A 21118-nucleotide genomic window follows, 5' to 3' on the forward strand; every position below is an offset into this window, starting at 1 on the left:
CAGTGTATTTTAATTTAATTGTTATGCAGGAAAGGGATATTTGTTTTATTTTATTCAAGAAGCATTTTATTCTATATATGCAGGCAGTTTATTTTTATTTCATTTGTTTTATACATTTTGATATTGTGCAGACCTCTGTTAATAAAGGAACCTGTGTGACATTTGGCACGAGGCTTTGTATTAAAACTGACTGTTTTTTTAAGGGTTTGCCTCAGAAAAAAATGAAGCTAACAGAGATGCTAACAGAGATGCTAACAGAGATGCTATGCTATAATGCTTTGGGGGAAACCCCAATTATGGCACAGAAAAAATATCGATATATATCGAGTATCGCCATTAAGCTAGAAAATATCGAGATATGACTTTTGGTCCATATCGCCCCGCCCTAGCTTCAGGTAAATCATTCTCAATTTATCCTCTAAAAAGCTAAGACCAGTTAAGGGATTGTTGGTAACAGCAGAGGGAGCAGAGAAAACCCTGGACTCCGTGTCTCAACCATGGAAATACTCTGGTTTACAGGCCTGACTGGCTGAAATGTGCAGGAAACAGAGCAGGCTCATAATTTAATCATAAAAAGTCAATTACAGGGTTTTTTTTTTTTCTTTTCTTTTGTTCTTGTTTGTAATCTTACTGGTAAACGCCTCCTCCTCATGGTTGGGTGCTCTGATAGTTCCTACTTTCTGCCATAACTTTTGAATGGTTTGATATAGAGAGTCGAGGCTGGTTTCATCCGCTAAATGTCCCAGGCCTGAAGAATCTACATCAAGTCATACAAGCTTCCACTGCAGCCTGAATGTGCACAAGGGTGCGAGGGCCCGTTCATCGCTGCTTGCAGCTTTAATTATACAGGACTGTCTCAGAAAAATTAGAATATTGTGATAAAGTTCTTTATTTTCTGTAATGCAAAAATGTCATACATTCTGGATTCATTACAAATCAAATGAAATATTGCAAGCCTCTTATTATTTTAATATTGCTGATCATGCTTACAGCTTAAGAAAACTCAAATATCCTATCTCAAAAAATTAGAATATTCTGGGAATCTTAATCTTAACTGTAAACCATAATCAGCAATATTAAAATATAAAAGGCTTGCAATATTTCAGTTGATTTGTAATGAATCCAGAATGGATGACATTTTTGTTTTTTTAATTGCATTACAGAAAATAAAGAACTTTATCACAATATTCAAATTTTCTGAGACAGTCCTGTATACGTTTTCTTTCTTTTTTTGGGGTGGGGGGGGCAGGGTGGGTTGAGGAGGGGTTTGAAGTTCTGTGTTTTCATGTATATACCTTGAAAAATGCTGAAAATAAAACACTCTTTTAAAAAAAATTATAAAAGCAGGACAGCCTGACCCAGCTTGTCTAACACCCGGCTGGGAGGCGTCTGAGGGGAATCCCGGCTCCCTGTGACGTCCAGAAGCAGAGACTCGACCTGAACCCGGATGGGCTCGTCATCTCGTGAGGAACCCGCCCACTCAGAGCAAACTTCCAGCCACTTGTGTTCACAACTGTTTGTGTTTTTGGTCGCTGCCCACACACGCCACGATCATAGCGGCGCGCTGGAATGTGGATCAACTTGTAAAGCAGCAGCTTTGCCTTTTGGCTCAGCGTTCTCCGTCACAACAGGCCGGTCCAGCTGCCGACATCCGTCCCTCAACCCCCACTAGTGAACGAGACCGTGATGGACAGTTATTCCTAAATATTTGAATACTCATTAAATTATTAAAGAAAAAAAAAACGAATTGTTTATGCAACTACAGCCTTATTACGTTATCATCCTGTCTGGAGTGACTGGTGCTGATCTGCTGTCAGCGGCTGCGAGGACGTGGAAGGATGAGCTGGAGTCGGAGGAAACTCTGAGCTGCCAAACTTTGATGGAAGTTCAACGTCAGGTTCCCCCGACATCAGGGCATATACTCCACTGCAAAAACTCAAAATCTTAACAAGACTATTTGTCTTATTTCTAGTTAAAATGTCTTATTTTGAGTAAAAAAAATATCATTACACTTAAAAAATACAGAAAAAAAACAACTATTTTCACCTATCTCAAGTAGATTTTCACTTAAAATAAGTAGAAAAATCTGCCAGTGGAACAAGATTTATTTGCTTGTAATGGCAGATTTTTCGACTTATTTCAAGTGAAAATTTACTTGAAACAGGTGAAAATTGTCAAATAAGTTATTTTTCTGGTGATGAGTCTTGTTTTGAGTGTAATGAGATTTTTTGACCAAAAAATGAGACATTTTAACTAGAAATAATAATTCTCAGAAATACTCCACTGTAAAAACTCAAAACCTTAACAAGAATATTTGTCTCATTTCTAGTTAAAATGTCTCATTTTCAGTCAAAAAAATCTCATTACACCATCAGAAAAAAACAACAATTTTCACCTATTTCAAGTAGATTTTCACTTGTTGCATGCACCAGTGTTTGATCATGTGATCAGACCTTTTCCTGGTAAAACGTTCCTTCTAGTAGTACTTTTTGTGCTTGTATGTAAGTCGCTTTGGATAAAAGCGTCTGCTAAATGACAGTAGTAGTACACTGCAAAAACTCAAAATCTTAACAAGAATATTTTTGTCTTATTTCTAGTTAAAATGTCTCATTTTGAGTAAAAAAAAAAATCTCATTACACTTAAAACATACAGAAAAAACAACAATTTTCACCTATTTCAAGTAGATTTTCACTTAAAATAAGTAGCCAATTTTAAAAAGAAAACTCCCGCACACGTTCTTCTCACCAGACTACTGTTTTATTGGGCCAACGTTTCGGTCATCGACCTTTCTCAAGGCATCCTTTTTAAAATTGGCTGCAGCTTTCCTCCTCCGACGCACCTTTCTGCATAAACGGTGTGCAAAAAGTTTCTACTTTGGACTTAAATTTTGTTCCACTGGCAGATTTTTCTACTTATTTTATTTGCTTGTAATGAGAAGATAAATCTTGTCCCACTGGCAGATTTTTCTACTTATTTCAAGTGAAAATTTACTTGAAACAGGTGAAAATTGTCAAATAAGTTATTTTTCTCGTGATGACTCTTGTTTTAAGTGTAATGAGATTTTTTTACAAAAAATGAGACAATTTAACTAGAAATAAGACAAATATTCCTGGTAAGATTTGGAGTTTTTGCAGTAAAAGGCATGAATGCTAACTGGGTTACAGTGACGTAGGAAAGAAATGGCTCCTTTCAATTCCTGGGTTTATTGGACCGTTAAAGTTTTAAAGACATTTTCCAATCATTACTAGGTCTTTTAATTAGATAAAAATGAACAAATTTTGGTTAACGGTTGGCAACGACACGGGTTTCCCCAGTGGTGTCTCTAGCGTACAGTTTTATACGATCTGAAAGGGAAACAATGAGCAGGAAAACTTAAACTAAGTCACCAAAAACGCTGGATTCATCAGGAGTTCCTGTATCGCACTGTAGCGACGACAAGACTGTCACCTGACGGTATAACGCTTTTCTAACACTTGTAATTGCTCTGTAAAGTCCAGATTAAGTAAATCGAGGTTAAATCTGGTAAAGAACCCAGTTTTTCCTCTTGTTGATGTACAGTTTTGTAAACTATTTGTATTTTGCATCTGATTTAATGTTTTGGTGCATCTGCATGTGTCTGTATTTAATTACAGATTTGTTTTTATAACGGCCTTGTTTGAATAAATATATGAATAATATTTGCATATCGTTGTGATTGATTAAGCATCAGGTCCATTTCAGTGATGCTGATATACGGTGTAATCTGATTACTATAATGGTAAATAATGTCATTTCAATCTTTAATATCTAAAATTCAGGTTTCATCTCCAAATTCAGTCCAATTTAAATCACTAACATTTACTATTCCTTCCTTTTCTGAGGGGGAGGGGGCTGTTGGAGCTGGTTATTCTGCTAGAGGACTTTGGGACTAGTTAGTAGTCGTGTCAATCCTTAAAAGCACTGGAGTCAATCCTCCAATAGTGTAGAAATAGCGGTAGTGCAGTCGCCACACAGATCTGATCTCAGCTGATGGATGGAAACATTTCTAGTGAGTTCAACATCATCATCCACTTCTCTGTTATTGATCTGCAGTTGAAAACAAGCTCATATGGAAACTAGAACCAGGATGATGTTCTACCATCACGCAGGATCAGGACTTGACTAGGTTTCTTTTTGGTCTTGAGCTGAACTAGTCTTGGGCCCAGTCCCAATCCCCCCCTAGTCCTACTTTTCAGTCCTACCCCTAAATTTTGCGTGTTCCCGTGAGGGTAGTGGTATCCCAATTCCTCTTTGCATCTAGGGCTAGTGGACATAACGAGGGCTAGGGAGTATCAATCTAGCCCTTCACAGTGAGGGATTTCATATTCTGACTTCGCGACTGAGGGCCTGAGAAAATTTCCCAGAATGCTTTACGTCATCATTTGCAGACTGTATCAAAAAAAAAAAAAAAACATGGGACATTTCTTATTTTTTAGTGAATAAAATCAATATTTTGAGTTAGTTTCTGCATAAAAATGCGTTTTGATTACATTTCTAGCGAGAAATATATATTTTACTTTCATAATATTCACTCAGTGAATGTACATAATCACTCGCTTGCTCGTTGTTGCAAAGATCTCGCCAGAATAAAGGCTGATTTATGGTTCCGCGTTACACCAACGCAGAGCCTACGGCGTGGGTTACGCGGCGACGCGCGGCGTACGCCGTACCCTACGCCGTAGGCTCTGCGTCGATTTAACGCAGAACCATAAATCAGCTCCCGAGCCGGCGGCTCTTCTCATCCCGAAAACATCAGATCAAATTTCTTAACAGGCATTATTTGGATAAACTGAGCCCAGGTTGGGGATCTTAACGGTTACTTTTACGCCTGAAAAAATATTAAAACTTAATAAAGTGGCATATTAACAGCGCTACAGCTGAAATTAAAACAGCTTTTATCTCTGGGCTTCCTGATATGGTGTGACGTTTGTGCAAACGTAACTACGCAGTCGCTTACGTACCCGAACGTAAACCACGCAGTGACGTAGCAAGTGGTGTCCCAATCGCTAGGGAACATTACAAAGCCCTATGGTTTGTGGCTTCATTTTTAGGGCTAGTGGTAGAAAGTAGGGTGAACATTGGGATTGGCCCAAAGTCTCAGTTTAGGCGGTCTTCACTACAAGTCTAGTGCCCGGTATAATGATTTGGGCTACGACCACCTGAGCAGCCGGCGTGACTCTGGGTCGATACCTTTGGCAGCTTGACGGCCGGTTCCCGGTACTCCTCCTCCTCCTCGCTGTCCGAGTCCCCGCTCTGCACGGAGCTGCGGGAGGCCAGGGCCAGGGAGGCCTCGCGCTGCTGCCAGTCCAGCACACAGTGCCGCACGTTGCAGTACACGTTGAACGCAGACGGGTTGCTGTGCAGTTTGATGTCCGGGATGCACAAGGTTCCATCTAGACCGTCGCCCTGAGGGGGGGGACGACAAAAAACACAGGAGGAGGTCAGTAAAACCTGTACCTGCTGACCACATGTATGGAATCACATGACACCATTTTCTGAGGTGCTGATGGTGAGAATTGGATGATTTCCAACCAATCAGAAAAACCAATCCAACCAATAATAATTGATATTTGATGATGAGCTGTCTGCATCCAATCGTAGGCCTGTGTTGAAAAAAAAAAAAAAAAAAGATTTTCCGATTCTAAATCGATTCTCATATTAATTCCCAAAAATTGATTTGTATGTCTAAAGATCAATTTTTTTTTTTCCATCATTACATCTTTTGGTATTTTTGAGTTCATGCCCAAAAAAGGAATGTTGTGTTGGGCATGATGTTTTTGCCTTTAAAAGGTTTCCAGTTTTCAGTTATAATTGCATAAATCGTCTATATTTCATTGCTTTATATACTGTCTTGGGGTTACATTTGCATAAAATGCTAAAAACCAAATTCTCAAAAATTAAAAACCCGAAAAAGACTGAAAATGGAAAAAAATAAAAAACGAATCTGGGAAAAAATAAAAGCGATTTCATCCGGCCTCTGTTTGCTGCTTCTACCACTGAGTGTTTCTGAAAGCAGTTCTATCAGAATTCTGGGAGCTGATTGATCTTTACAGTCATCATTAGCTGCAATACTTGCTGTTGAATCTCAATATAATACTAGCATTCATATGTTGCATAACTACAGTCATATCATTCATGCAACAGCTCAAAAAACAGTTTTAATAACACTAACCCAAATCAATATCGGAAACGAATTGAATCAAATCTTGATAATCGATTCTGAATCTTAAGAATCAGAATCTATTCTTGACATTCAAATGGATCCCCAGCCCTGTCCGATCTTATAACATATTTTAATTATGACCCTCAGGAAGCCTTTGCAGAGCAAGCATTGATCGGCCGGTTCTCTGTCCTGCAGTGTTTTACTTTTGGCATCACAGACACAGAGGATGATGTCATCTGTTTGGGGAGAAAGGTCATTCATTATTAGCTGAAACCGGTGGGAGGGTTTTAGCTGCACTCTCATCCCCTGGTACCGTCTCCGGCTCCGGCTCTGCTGCCTCACTAGCAGGGTATTGATCGTGACTAAGAGACTGTACGGGATTCACAGAGAAAGCAGCATGAAAACAAGGCTTGAGGAGTAACCACATCCTCACCGTGCAGAAGCCGGCTCTCGTTAATCAAATACACCGTTCATCGATCATCCGCGAGTGCCATCAACGTTTGGGGGATGAACTTTACATGCAATGGTTTTCTTTCAAAATTACGACAGAGTATTAGGGCCAAAAAAAGACCAAAAAAAAACGGAAAATACGAGAATAAAGTCATAATAATATGAGATATAAATATAAAAATATAACTTCATAAGATGCTCAATATTCCTCATTTTAACACAGGGTTAGAGTTCTCATAAATTATATTCTTGTAGGAGTTTGGGAACAAAAAGGAGCTGAAAAACGTGTGAATTCTAACCTACTGAAACTAAACAGTGTCCTGCTTGTGAGTGGCCACTCCTTTTACGACTTTATTCTCATAATATTACGACTTAATTCTCGCAATGTTACGACTTAATTCTCGTAATGTTACGACTTAATTCTCGTAATGTTACGACTTAATTCTCGTAATGTTACGACTTAATTCTCGTAATGTTACGACTTTATTCTCGTAATGTTACGACTTTATTCTCGTAATGTTACGACTTTATTCTCGTAATGTTACGACTTTATTCTCGTAATGTTACGACTTTATTCTCGTAATGTTACGACTTTATTCTCATAATGTTACGACTTTATTCTCGCAACATTACGACTTTATTTTCGTAATTTTACGACTTTATTCTAATAATATTACGACTTTATTCTCGTAATGTTACGACTTTAGTCTCGTAATGTTACGACTTTAGTCTCGTAATGTTACGACTTTATTCTATAACGACTTTATTCTCGCAACATTGACTTTATTTTCGTAATGTTACGACTTTATTCTCGTAATGTTACAACTTTATTCTCGTAATGTTACGACTTTATTCTCGTAATGTTACGACTTTATTCTCGTAATGTTACGACTTTATTCTCGTAATGTTACGACTTTATTCTCGTAATGTTACGACTTTATTCTCGTAATGTTACGACTTTATTCTCGTAATGTTACGACTTTATTCTCGTAATGTTACGACTTTATTACGACTTTATTCTCGTAATGTTACGAATACGACTTTATTCTCGTAATGTTACGACTTTATTCTCGTAATGTTACGACTTTATTCTCGTAATGTTACGACTTTATTCTCGTAATGTTACGACTTTATTCTCGTAATGTTACGACTTTATTCTCATAATGTTACGACTTTATTCTCATATTACGACTTTATTCTCATATTACGACTTTATTCTCATATTACGACTTTATTCTCGCAACATTGACTTTATTTTCGTAATGTTACGACTTTATTCTCGTAATGTTACAACTTTATTCTCGTAATGTTACGACTTTATTACGACTTTATTCTCGTAATGTTACGAATACGACTTTATTCTCGTAATGTTACGACTTTATTCTCGTAATGTTACGACTTTATTCTCGTAATGTTACGACTTTATTCTCGTAATGTTACGACTTTATTCTCGTAATGTTACGACTTTATTCTCATAATGTTACGACTTTATTCTCATATTACGACTTTATTCTCATATTACGACTTTATTCTCATATTACGACTTTATTCTCGCAACATTATGACTTTATTCTCGTAATGTTACGACTTTATTCTCATAATGTTACAACTTTATTCTCATAATGTTACGACTTTATTCTCATATTACGACTTTATTCTCATATTACGACTTTATTCTCATATTACGACTTTATTCTCGCAACATTATGACTTTATTCTCGTAATTTTTTCCTATTTCTTTTTTTTTTGTCTTAGTTTGGGCCTAATACTCAGTCTTACAAAATAACTAAATAAGATTATGTTAAATATTTAAATTTTTGTTTTCAGTTTTAAAAAGTATCATTTCAAGTGTTCAGAAAAAGAATAACAATTATCTCAAACAAGCAGCCTGCTGACTGACATCTTAATACGTAGGTTTTATGCGTTTTCATGTCATTAATGTGAACGCAGAGCCGACAGCTGGTCGTGTTTCCAAACAGCTGGATTCTGGTTAGATTATGTAAGATTACAGAAACGGGAGAATCCATCTTGCAGACCTGCAGCCTGCGTGACTGTGACCGAGGACGAGCAGTCGGGGCCAATTACGGCGTCACACCGGCAGCTAAGGACACTCTTCAAGCACAGCCAGCATCAATACCGGCTGCTAAGAAAAGAAGATGCACACACATGCAGGAAATACAAATAAAGGCCTTCGTTCTGGAGCTGGAGAGGATGTCTGTGTGTGGAAAAGCCTTTCAATCTCTCATTTTATCTTTTATTTGTTTCCAAACCCTTTTCATGAGTAATTTATCAAATGTTTCTGTGTTTACAAACCGTCTGAGGTGACGCACATTTAGCCCGAGCCCCCGTTAGCATCAGTCTCACAGCAGAAGGCACGTGAAGCTCCAAGAAACGGATGATCTTATAATGATTTTATTGTATTATATTAGTCAATTGTTTGTCCTGTTGCGACTTCCTTTTCTACTGAAGAACAAATGCATTAAGTGTAAAACAAAAATGAGAATCATCACGATTACATCATCGTCCAGATCCAAACACGTGCTGATCTTTAGACTGAATTCACTGTCAAATAACTTTCTAACATTATCAACAACTTCTATGGTGTTGTATATGTGTAGGGCTGGGGATCGATTCAAATGTCAAGAATCGATTCGATTCTGATTCTTAAGATTCAGATTTGATTCCGATATTGATTTGGGTTAGTGTTATTAAAACTGTTTTTTGAGCTGGTGCATGAATTATATGACTGTAGTTCTGCAACATATTAATACTAGTATTATATTGAGATTCAACAGCAAGTATTGCAGCTAATGATCCTGTAAGGAACAATCAGCTCCCAGGATGCTGATAGAACTGCTTTCAGAAACATCGTGGGTCAGAATTATCAAACAGATCCAGGGAGGAAACAGAGACGGAGGAAATCGATTTAAATTTTTCCCAAATTCCATTTTTATTTGTTCCATTTTCGGTCTATTTTGGTTTTTAATTTTTGAGAATTTGGTTTTTAGCATTTTTTTGCAAATGTAACCCCAAGACAGTATATAAAGTAATGAAATATAGACAATTTATGCAATTATAACTAAACACTTTAATGTTTTCATACCTTTAAACATATTTAAAGGCAAAAAAACATGGCACCAGTTATTCTCGTGTCCAACAAAACATAACTTTTTTGGGGATAAAGAAAAAAATAACCAAAAGTTGTAATGTAATGATGAAAAAATAAATAAATAACCCCCCCCCCCTCCCCCCCTCCCCACAAAAAATAAAATAAAAAAAATTTGCATAAACAAAAAAAATACCAAAAGTTGTAATGTAATGATGAAAAAAATAAAAAAAATAAAAAAATTATAAAAAAAAATAAAATAAAAATAAAAAAAATCGATCTTTAGACATATGAATCGATTTTTAGGAATTAATATGAGAATCGATTTAGAATTGGGGAATCGATTTTTTTCAACACAGGCCTATATATGTGTTGTTCAATAAGGCTGGAAGTTAAACATTAGAGTTGGTATTTGCTAAATTTGTTTTGGTAAAACTCAATTTATCAGTCTGAGTGGGGAATTTAACCGTTATTCGTTTAATCTGCTCCGATGATCAGAAACAACAACAAAACTTCAAGCCGAGATGCACAAAAATACAATTCAGACCACGGTTTGTAAATCCCACTGATGCATTGCTGCTGTGGAGATAAATCTCACTTTTAAAAACCACCAACTCATGACTCAGACATGCAGCTCATCATGTGACGACTTCTTTTGTGTTTCTTTCTGCTCTTCTGTGATGATTTAACGGACGTTTAAATGCTTCAGCGAAGACTGAGCCGGTCCGTGACACATCTCCGCTCGTTAGAAAGACAAATTAAAGCCTTAGTTTTATTGCTTCTTTTTAAAGGGATGTGTCACATTATATTTACTCACCATTTAACATTACTGTGTATGATATATGATGTGTTTGATCATTGTTTTGTGAAGCACCGGTTTTTAAATCTGCTATATAAATACATTTGACTTGACAAAAGCATCACTGTTCTCAAATTAAAGAGGCTTAACAAAGAGAGTGTTAGTTTTGACCAGTGTCACACTAATTAAACATCATTTCATCGAGAAATAGAAAAGAAAGAAATAGAAAATGTGCAACGTTAAGGGAAAATGAGTCTGAATTTACTCACTAAGCTTTGACAACAAGAACCTAATTTGTTATCGTTTTATGTTTCAGCCTGATAACGAAAGACTTATTCTTTCAGCATGAGCTTGATAATCCATTTCATTAATGTAATGTATTAATAGGTTAAAAAGCAGGACAGCGTATTATATTTTCCATGACCGTGGCACTGATACATCCTCACAAGTCCTGTCTAATAATTTCTGTTTCTGGAAGCGCAGTGTGCTGCAGGCACGTCAGCCTTAAGTCAGCCAGAAAAAGAATTATTCCTGTACGCGGCGGCGCTACGCTGGCAGTTCGCGTTCCTAATCCATTCAAATGCAGTAAGTAGAGGGCCGGCTACGCAGCGCCATAAAAACTAATGACAGAGGGGTTTAGGGGATGGATAAGTGTGTGAGTGCTCTCTTTAAGACTTAAGTTCTGGATTTTTTTTCCATCTCACATTTGTGTTTTTCCTTTTAATCATCAGGCTGGTTTTAGTAGTCTTCTGAGCGCAAGTATTTTCAACATACCATCTGAACAAAAGTGGAAATGAAAAATGAATCAGTTATATTGATAAACTGAAAAGAAATATGATCATCAGTAGGGGTGGGTAAAAAATATCGAAAAATCGATGCATCGCAATTATCCCCGCCCTAATTCAATATCGATTAAAGGTATAGTCTGTAATGTTGGAGAGCTAGCCAGATTTGAAAGTGGCACCTCCTCTTACTGAATCAATATCGAAGCTAGGGCTGGGCGATATATCGAGATTTTAATATATATCGATATATTTTCAAACGCGATATGGTACGAGACAATATCGTTTATATCGATTTAAAAAAAATTAAAAAAAAAAATGTAAATATATATATTTTTTTTTTCATGATTTTGATATAACTTATTTTGTGACAAATTGACTTGAATGTTTTATTTGAGATTTGCACAAATTGTCACTGAACTGTCAACCTCAGTGGAAAAGTCTGCCTGTTACTGTCTACATTGTATTAATTGCACAGTGTATTTTAATTTAATTGTTATGCAGGAAAGGGATATTTGTTTTATTCTATTCAAGAAGCATTTTTATTCTATATATGCAGGCAGTTTATTTTTATTTCATTTGTTTTATACATTTTGATATTGTGGAGACCTCTGTTAATAAAGGAACCTGTGTGACATTTGGCACGAGGCTTTGTATTAAAACTGACTGTTTTTTTAAGGGTTTGCCTCAGAAAAAAATGATGCTAACAGAGATGCTAACAGAGATGCTAACAGAGATGCTATGCTATAATGCTTTGGGGGAAACCCCAATTATAGCACAGAAAAAATATCGATATATATCGAGTATCGCCATTCAGCTAGAAAATATTGAGATATGACTTTTGGTCCATATCGCCCAGCCCTAATCGAAGCATTTAAATCAATATTGAATCGAAACCTAAAGAATTGAAATCGTGTGGTTCTTTACAATACCCAGCCATAATCATCAGGCAATAATCAAGTTTCCTCTAAAATGTGTGTTGCTGGTACCAACGTTCAAACTTCCAGGTCGAAGCCGACCCAGGAATGCAGCAGCTCCTCTACTGACCACTAGGGGGTCCAACGGCGAGCCAGCTTCCATTGACCTTTGTGGTGAGACGTCCAAATCCAGCTCTTGTTTTTCCAGAGCTAGATTTCACATCCATAACAGCTTTTTGTGCCACGTCAGACAAAATTATAATCAAGCGACAAGTGCATGTTTAATTAGGAGCGTGCTCTTTTGATTGACAGCTGGCATAGCCAGTGGCTCGCTGTCATCACTCTGCTGCTTGGCAATGTTTTGACTCGTGGGCTGAGAATAAAAAGCCTAACAGAACATAATCGTTCATACTCTGAAGGGAATACGTTTGGTTGTTAAGACCTGGAAACAGGCATTGTAGCATAGAATTGTCAAATTGGTTTAATTCACCGTACGAATCGTTACAGATTACTTTTGTAATACTGTATTTGGCCTGGTCTTTGTACATTTTGACGGTATTTTGACGTTATTCTTGCCATGGTAAGAATGAGATGCGTACCTGCTGGACTCTACTGCCCTTACCTCTTTTCTTATCGTTTTATTTTATTGTATTTGTTATTTACTGTTTAATTGTGTCTTGCTGCTTTTAATGTTGATGTAAAGCATTTTAATTACCTTGTGTTGAATTGTGCTACACAAATAAACTTGCCTGGCCTTATTGTGCTGTTAATTTGAGAAACACACTGCTGTGAGTGTGGATTGGTCTGTCAGAGTTTAAACTCTTCTGATTTCACCAGCGAAATCACATTTTGGTCCCGTAGCAAACGTTCCCCTGCAGCTCTGCAGGTCCTCGGGCCTGGATCGGCTGAAGGAGCCGCGAGTCGCGGCGTATCACTTCAAGATTCCCAGTAGAAGTCTGCTGGCACCGCGGTACAACGGTCGCTCTGCCAGAAGGCTTGGCCGCCTAGGTCGGGTCTAACCCCCGCTAGCCGTGGCCAGCAGGCCCCACCGGAGCTCTGCTAGTCCTCACGTTAGCTCTGACAACACTCTTTTTGGATTCGTTTCATTTGTATGTGTCGCAACACTTGAAATGCGGATGTTTAAGACAGATTTGATCATAATAATTAGTAGGGCTGGGGATCGATTCAATTATCAAGATTTGATTCGATTCCGATGTTGATTTGGGTTAGTGTTGCTTAAACAGTTTTTTGAGCTGTTGCATGAATTATCTGACTGTAGTTCTGCATCATATTAATACTAGTATTATATTGAGATTCAACAGCAAGTATTGCAGCTAATGATGCTGTAAGGACCAATCAGCTCCCAGAATGCTGATAGAACTGCGGGTTTTTAGCATTTTATGCAAATGTAAAACCAAGACAGTATATAAAGTAATTACATATAGACAATTTATGCAATTATAACTGAAAACTTTAATGTTTTCATACCTTTACACATATTTAAAGGCAAAAACATGGCATCAGTTATTCTCGTGTCCAACAAAACATTCCTTTTTTGGGCATAAACAAAAGAATACCAAAAGTTGTAATGTAATGATGAAAAAAAATAATAATAAAATCGATCTTTAGACATATGAATCGATTTTTAGGAATTAATATGAGAATCGATTTAGATTTGGAAAATCATTTTTTCAACACAGGCCTAGTTTAGACAGATTTGATAATAATAATTAGCATAATCTAAGTCAGCCGAGCTAAAATGGGGCTGAAAATAAAAGCCGGCCAGGTCCAGCCCGTTTCCCGTTCCTGTTGGTTCCACCCATTTACAACCTGGTACCATGCGATACAGGGAGAGAGATTCCTCAAAACAAAAGCACTTTACAGGAAATCTACATGTGACATCAACGGAGGTTGTCCAGTTCTTTGGCTGATCCAGAATATTTGTAAATGTGTATAATCTTTTATGTTTTAACACATCAATGACTGTGTTTCCAGCATCAATAACCCTTTTCTAACCGGAATATTAGCAATAACCCGGTTTTGCACGGCCATGTAAACACCAATAACCCCTTTGATTAACCTGAATTTGCTCATATTCCGGTTTTAAAAAACCCAAAAATGACCCCTGGGTTACTCCTTTTCTAACTGAATATTGGGTCATGTAAACACCTAACGGGATTACCCCACCAAAAAGAACATGAATTTGTTTTCTGCACATGTTCTTTTCGCAAGGAATCTTGGTGTTTTGAGTCCAGGAAGTTCTTATAAACACGGAGAAACCAAGACCAGGAGGAGACTAATCACTTCATAAATGTAATGAAGGATATGAACATTTCTGCATTTGTAGACGGTAGAAAGTACCGGGATAGAAGATTTACAAGAAGGTGAGAGAAAAGTTGCACGAAGCAGCATTTGTTTTGAATTTGGATCCAGGAAGAAGAAGCAGAAATGACGAGAATTGTGTCATGACGTTCTCCGTGCGTCGCTGGTTTGATCCAGATATCCCAAATGATTAATCACCATGTATACAGGGATAACCCTGTTTGCTCACGCATGGAAACAAATTATTCCCAATGTTTCAGTAACCGGAATATTGACCTTAAACCCAATTTTGACTGCATGTAAACGTATGCTAGCTGCAAGTAATTCAACAATAACTGGTATTTACATGCATCACTGCTGTTTTTTTAAAGATGCTGTACAAATAATTATACTTCTTTTAAAAAAGGTATCACGTCACACGTCTGCCTAAGAGCACATGAATATAAATAACAACATTACATCACCCTCTCAATGAGCAGCGTCTATGCTTTTGTTCTCACCCTACTTTATTGTGTCAGCACCTTTGCAGGCAAAGAGGAGGAAAGGGCTTTCAGAGAGCGCTCGTGTCCGACTCTGCCAGTGTCATAAGAGTGCCAGAGCAAGAGTGAGCCCAGCACATACTAATACAACATGACGCCCCTGTTACAACAACCCACGTTTCCATCCCTGCCTGGCTTGCCAGCCTGGCCTGCCTAAGCTTCGCCTCTCTGTCTCTAAAGACGTTGCTGCAAGACATCCACTCACTGAAATAAACAGCAGAAAGTCAGTCGAGTAGGTCCATTTGATGCTGAATTGATGCAAAAAAAACATCCTCCGTCTAATGTTTGATCAAAATATACAGGACTCTCAGAAAATTAGAATATTGTGATTTTCTGTAATGCAATTACTTTATTTTTTATTTATTTCAATCATGTGCTCAATATGGTACACTAATTCATAACATGTCGTGTAATCATTAGGATCGAAAAGGAATAGGCTGAAGCTCTGAGCTAATAAATGCCTACCCTTTAACCTTCACATTATTATTATTTACACTTTCTATAACAAATGCTTTCTAGCATTTCCACCCAAAAAAGAAGCAAACACAAATCACAAAAAAAAAAAATTTTAACAACAAAGAACCAGTAAGAAAAGAAAAAAGGAAAAATAAATAATAAATAGTCCCGATTAAAACAAGGACAAAAAGATCAGTAATTATTACCTGCATAATTCCATAATTCTCTTTACAAAAACAAAAATGTCATACATTCTGGATTCAATACAAATCAACTGAAATATTGTAAGCCTTTTATTATTTTAATATTGCTGATCATGGCTTACAGCTTAAGAAAACTCAAATATCCTATCTCAAAAAATTAGAATATTTTGGGAATCTTAATCTTCAACTGTAAGCCATAATCAGCAATATTAAAATAATAAAAGGCTTGCAATATTTCAGTTGATTTGTAATGAATCCAGAATGTATGACTTTTTTTTTTTTTTTTTATATATAAATTGCATTACAGAAAATAAAGAACTTTATCACAATATTCTAATTTTCTGAGACAGTCCTGTATAATAACAGAAGAGACTACATTCTCAAGACGGGAAAAGAAACTGTGTAAATGACATTATATGATGTATTGTCATTATTTTGACAGTTTCTATTTCTATGCCAGAGCCATAACTACACTCAATACTGCTAAATACTCAAACTGACTTTTTCCATGTGCAATACTGACCGAACTAGGGCTGGGGATCCATTCAAATGTCAAGAATCGATTCGATTCTGATTCTTAAGATTCAGAATCGATTATCAAGATTTGATTCCGATATTGATTTGGGTTAGTGTTATTAAAACTGTTTTTTGAGCTGTTGCATGAATTATATAACTGTGTAGTTCTACAACATATTAATACTAGTATTATATTGAGATTCAACAGCAAGTATTGCAGCTAATGATGCTGTAAGGACCAATCAGCTCCCAGAATGCTGATAGAACTGCTTTCAGAAACATCGTGGGGCAGAATTACCAAACAGATCCAGGGAGGAAACAGAGACGGATGAAACCGGTTTTATTTTTTCCCATATTCCGTTTTTATTTGTTCCATTTTGGTTTTTAATTTTTGAGCATTTGGTTTTTAGCATTTTTTGCAAATGTAACCCCAAGACAGTATATAAAGTAATGAAATATAGACAATTTATGCAATTATAACCTAACACTTTAGTGTTTTCATACCTTTAAACATATTTAAAGGCAAAAACATGGCACCAGTTATTCTCGTGTCCAACAAAACATTCCTTTTTTGGGGATAAACAAAAAAATAACCAAAAGTTGTAATGTAATGATGAAAAAAAATACATAAATAAATAAAATAAAAAAATAAAAAATAAAAAAAAAATAAAAAAAATCGATCTTTAGACATATGAATCGATTTTTAGGAATTAATATGAGAATCGATTTAGAATTGGGAAATCGATTTTTTTCAACACAGGCCTAGACCGAACCGAGCAATACCTGCCAAATGTGAATACTGTATGTTGTCTTCCTGTTTGTGTCCTTTTAGAGATTATTTCTTTTTATAGTTGTTGTTTTAATATAATTAATTGTTTTAATATATCTATTTTTTAAACCATGCACATTAAAGAAGATTGCATCCAATTTCGTTGTACCTGTACAAATGACAATAAAGACATTCTATTCTATTTTGGCATCAATTAGAAACTACCAGGTACTTGAAGAACGAGAGGCAAAGGAGACAAAACAAAACAGCATCCTCTCATGCCGGCCTGGTTCCCTCTCTGGATGGAGGAGATGGAGGCAGGCAACTGTTGCCGTGGCGATGTGGAACACATTAGGTCGCTCGGCAACAGGCCATCGTGTAGATGTCAGAGCGGCTCCTGCAGGCCCGGCCGCTCCGCCTCTACGGCGTCTCGAGTGGATGCGTTTACTGACACCTGACGGACGACGCCGATGAAAAACGGCGGCTACGCCAAACACCTTCAACACTTCAGCTAATAATCCAGCCTCATCGTCAGTCCTGGCATCAGTCAATTCAGCTCACGGAGCGGAACCAAGCGCAATCGTTCATCATTGTGAAAAAACGAGGACGTCATGGTTGCAAATTAAAAATGAGTAATGTATGGTAAAATATTCTAAATAGTAAATCTGCAAATAAAGTGACACTAACAAGGCTTGGTTTAATTATGTTCCACTAATAAAACACAGCTCCTGCTATGAATTAAAACTATTGACTCACGCGGTGTTATGTATTTATGAAGTAATATAAGAAATTTAGGTAGCTTAATAAATTAAGGTTGAAAAACAGCCATCACCATGTAATTTTCATCCTACAACCAGTGTAAACATATGTACTAATAAATCATAAATGGACGTACAGCAGGCATACAATGAAATTCAGTGAAACAGCAGGAGAAAACAATTAAGCATCTTTTTACCTTTGTTCTTGATTTAACTTTTGACTTGACCTTCTGTCGTCTTTTCAGCTTCTTCTTACTCAAAGCTTTCTTTCCCCTGGAAACAAAAAACAGAGATGAGTCAGGTTTGTAAAATTAATATAACATCAAGCAACACAGTTTTGTCTAAGTTAACGTATTATAAGAATGTTTAAACCACACAGGAATTACAGCTGGATATCATCTAAAAGTGAGTGATTCACTTGTTTTTAAGTGACTAAGGCACATTTCCCGCTACAGTACTAGTACTTTCTATTCTTAAGAGAAACAGCATTGTAGCTGTGAATATTTAAACCCAATAAATCACCAACAAATGTACCAGAGCAGACAGAATGGGCAGTACGGCCATTCTTTATAAAACACTTTATTTTGAAAGTCATGATGTCCGAAAAAAAATGACAATAATAAAACCTAATTTATTCCAGACATCTTTTAAAGTATTGTGTCTCTTTTATTTTTCCTGGCTCATTAATGCGAGTCAGTTTATAAACTAATAAACAGTTAATAAAATAATCAAGTTGGCTATTTTTGGGGGAATACAAGCCAACACTGTAGAAGTAATTTATATTGATAGGTATGGATCAAAAAATCATAGACTGATCAATCGTAGGGCTGGGGATCGATTCAAATCTCAAGAATCGATTCGATTACGATTCTTAAGATTCAGAATCAAGATTTGATTAGATTCTGATATGGGTTAGTGTTAATAAAACAGTTTTTTGAGCTTTTGCATGAATTATATGACTGTGTAGTTCTGCAACATATTAATACTAGTATTATATTGAGATTCAACAGCAAGTATTGCAGCTAATGATGCTGTTATAACTGAAAAACTTTAATGTTTTTATACCTTTAAACATATTTAAAGGCAAAAAACATGGCACCAGTTATTCTTGGGTCCAACAAAACATTCCTTTTTTGGGCACAAACAAAAAAATACCAAAAGTTGTAATGTAATGATGAAAAAAAATAAAAATAAATAAATTTAAAAAAAAAAAATCGATCTTTAGACATACGAATCAATTTTTAGGAATTATATGAGAACCGATTTAGAATAGGAAAATCGATTTTTTCAACACAGCCTTAATCGATCGTTTGGTTAATAATTATGGATAACATTTGCCATTTGGATATATATCCAGTCAGCGATTCCTGCACTGGGACTGTGAAACGTAACTGCAGACGCAGCTGCAGTTGCACACTACTGTCAGTCTGGCGTCTGCAGACCTCCGTCTTTCGATTACCAAAGGAAACACACTCAACGCTGCATTCTGACCAAAAGCACCCAGCACTTAAAGGACTCCGGGGCTTTTTATAAGGAGCAAAAAGACTGTTTGAGGCCCCGTCCAACGCATCACCACTTAGCTGCTGAGACAGTTTCCATTACAGCTCTTCAGTGCTGCAGTTGGATTTCCAAATAAGCTGAACCCAAACTCAAAGATGATGCAAAGGCCTGTGATCAGAGTCGCTAAAACTGACCGTTAAAAAATAATCCTGTTAACTGAAATGAAAATAAAAAAACTATATTTTTATAAAACTAAAATTGACGATGCAAAACTAACTAAAATCAAATTGAATAGCTGTAAAATTCACTGTTTTTGTTTTGTGCCTTGTGTTTTTTTTATGTTAGCAGCGTCAACTTCTAATTACTCACAAGAAAGACTGAAGGATTTCTGTTCTTTATGGCACTATTGATATGATTGCTCATCCTTGATTTTTTTTATTTATCTGCAAGTCAATACTTCAAAAACTAAACTGAAACCTAAAATTAACCAATTTTGCTAAATTAAACTAAAACTACTGATGCACTTGTTAAACTAACTAACAAAAACTAAACTGAAACGATCAAACAAAATCAAAATAAAAACTATTATAATAATTCTGCTTGGGATGGGCAATAATATTCAAACATAATCATTAAATGATCAGAAACTGAACAGATTACTACTGTGGAGCTGACTTAAAGGGGACCTGTTATGGCATCTAATACCTATTTTAAACAGGCCTTGAATGTCTTACAAACAAGCTTTTGATTGTTTTTGCTAAATAAATTTTAAATTCAGCCTCTGAGCCATGTCTTTATCTTCCCATTCTCTAACCTCATTATCTATGCAGGATTCTGAGTGGGCGGGGCTATGATAATGAGGCTCTGTGCTGATTGGCTGCCTGAATGACGCGATACACCGCAATGAAAAAATGGAGGAAGCTCCGGCCGGTGGAGTTACACCGTGTCATAACTACATGCAATGCGAGCGAGCGTCACCGACAAAATCAATTCCATCCATCCATTTGCTTTATTTTCTATTGGACTGTCCTAACTGGCCGCGAGCGCCGCTGCGCCACTTTGAGCTTAACATTTGTCGGACGCCCTGCATCTATTTTCTTCCTGCCGCTCGCGTTGAAAGCCGGTTGAAAGCGCTGTAGGAAACAGTCATGATGAGGAACGGCTGATCCAGTTAGTTGAAATGAGAAGTTATCTCTATGATTCCTCCTCATTTCACTACAAAAACCTCAATAAAGTGGCAGCAGGAGGGAGATGGACAGAGAGCGTCCGAAGTCACGCAGTGCTACGATAGTCGGACGCTCGCATGCAGTTACACGGTTTTATAGTTGTGGGCGTGGTTTGCATTTTGGTTCCGTAACGACGGGAGCAGAATCTTATTGGCTCGTAGATCCACATCACACTGGACGGCTCATCCAGGCGGCTGTACAGACACTGCAGAATCTGGTTGTTTCCTCCTTCTCTGAGTTGGCAGGCTGAGGGGAGACCACTTTATATATGTTAAAGCAATAAAAAACCTGGTTTTCATAATAGGTCCCCTTTAACTATAGTGTTTTAAACCAGAACCTGGTCATGTGACATCGCCGACACAGCACTTCTCAGAGATGGGATTATACCAAAAATGGTGGAATAATTTATAATAATTTGCTTTGCATCAAGATGATACATTGGAAGTTGAGTATATCCGATCTATGGCGAGGTGGAAGTGTGACACCCTGTACGATGAAAACCAGCCAAAGTAACAAGGTACATCAGGTAGATTAACAACAGCTGTGTTGAGGATGCAGTCGACCCAGAGAAGTGACAGGAAGGGGAATTCTCC

General features: G+C 36.9%; 1 protein-coding gene across 18 annotated transcripts in view; it reads right to left on the reverse strand.

Annotated features, from left to right (window-relative positions):
- Positions 1–21118, reverse strand: part of mycbp2 (MYC binding protein 2) — a 181973-nt gene that overhangs the window by 150290 nt on the left and 10565 nt on the right. For all 18 annotated transcript variants that reach the window (XM_061724185.1, XM_061724195.1, XM_061724179.1 and 15 more), the window contains exons 2-3: positions 17997–18072; positions 5210–5425 (exon numbers count right to left, since the gene is read on the reverse strand). In XM_061724185.1, the coding sequence (XP_061580169.1) occupies positions 5210–5425; positions 17997–18072 (292 nt within the window). The remainder of the gene's footprint in view (positions 1–5209; positions 5426–17996; positions 18073–21118) is intronic.

This window comes from Cololabis saira, chromosome 6, assembly GCF_033807715.1.
Source record: "Cololabis saira isolate AMF1-May2022 chromosome 6, fColSai1.1, whole genome shotgun sequence".
Classification (NCBI taxonomy): Eukaryota; Metazoa; Chordata; class Actinopteri; order Beloniformes; family Belonidae; genus Cololabis; species Cololabis saira.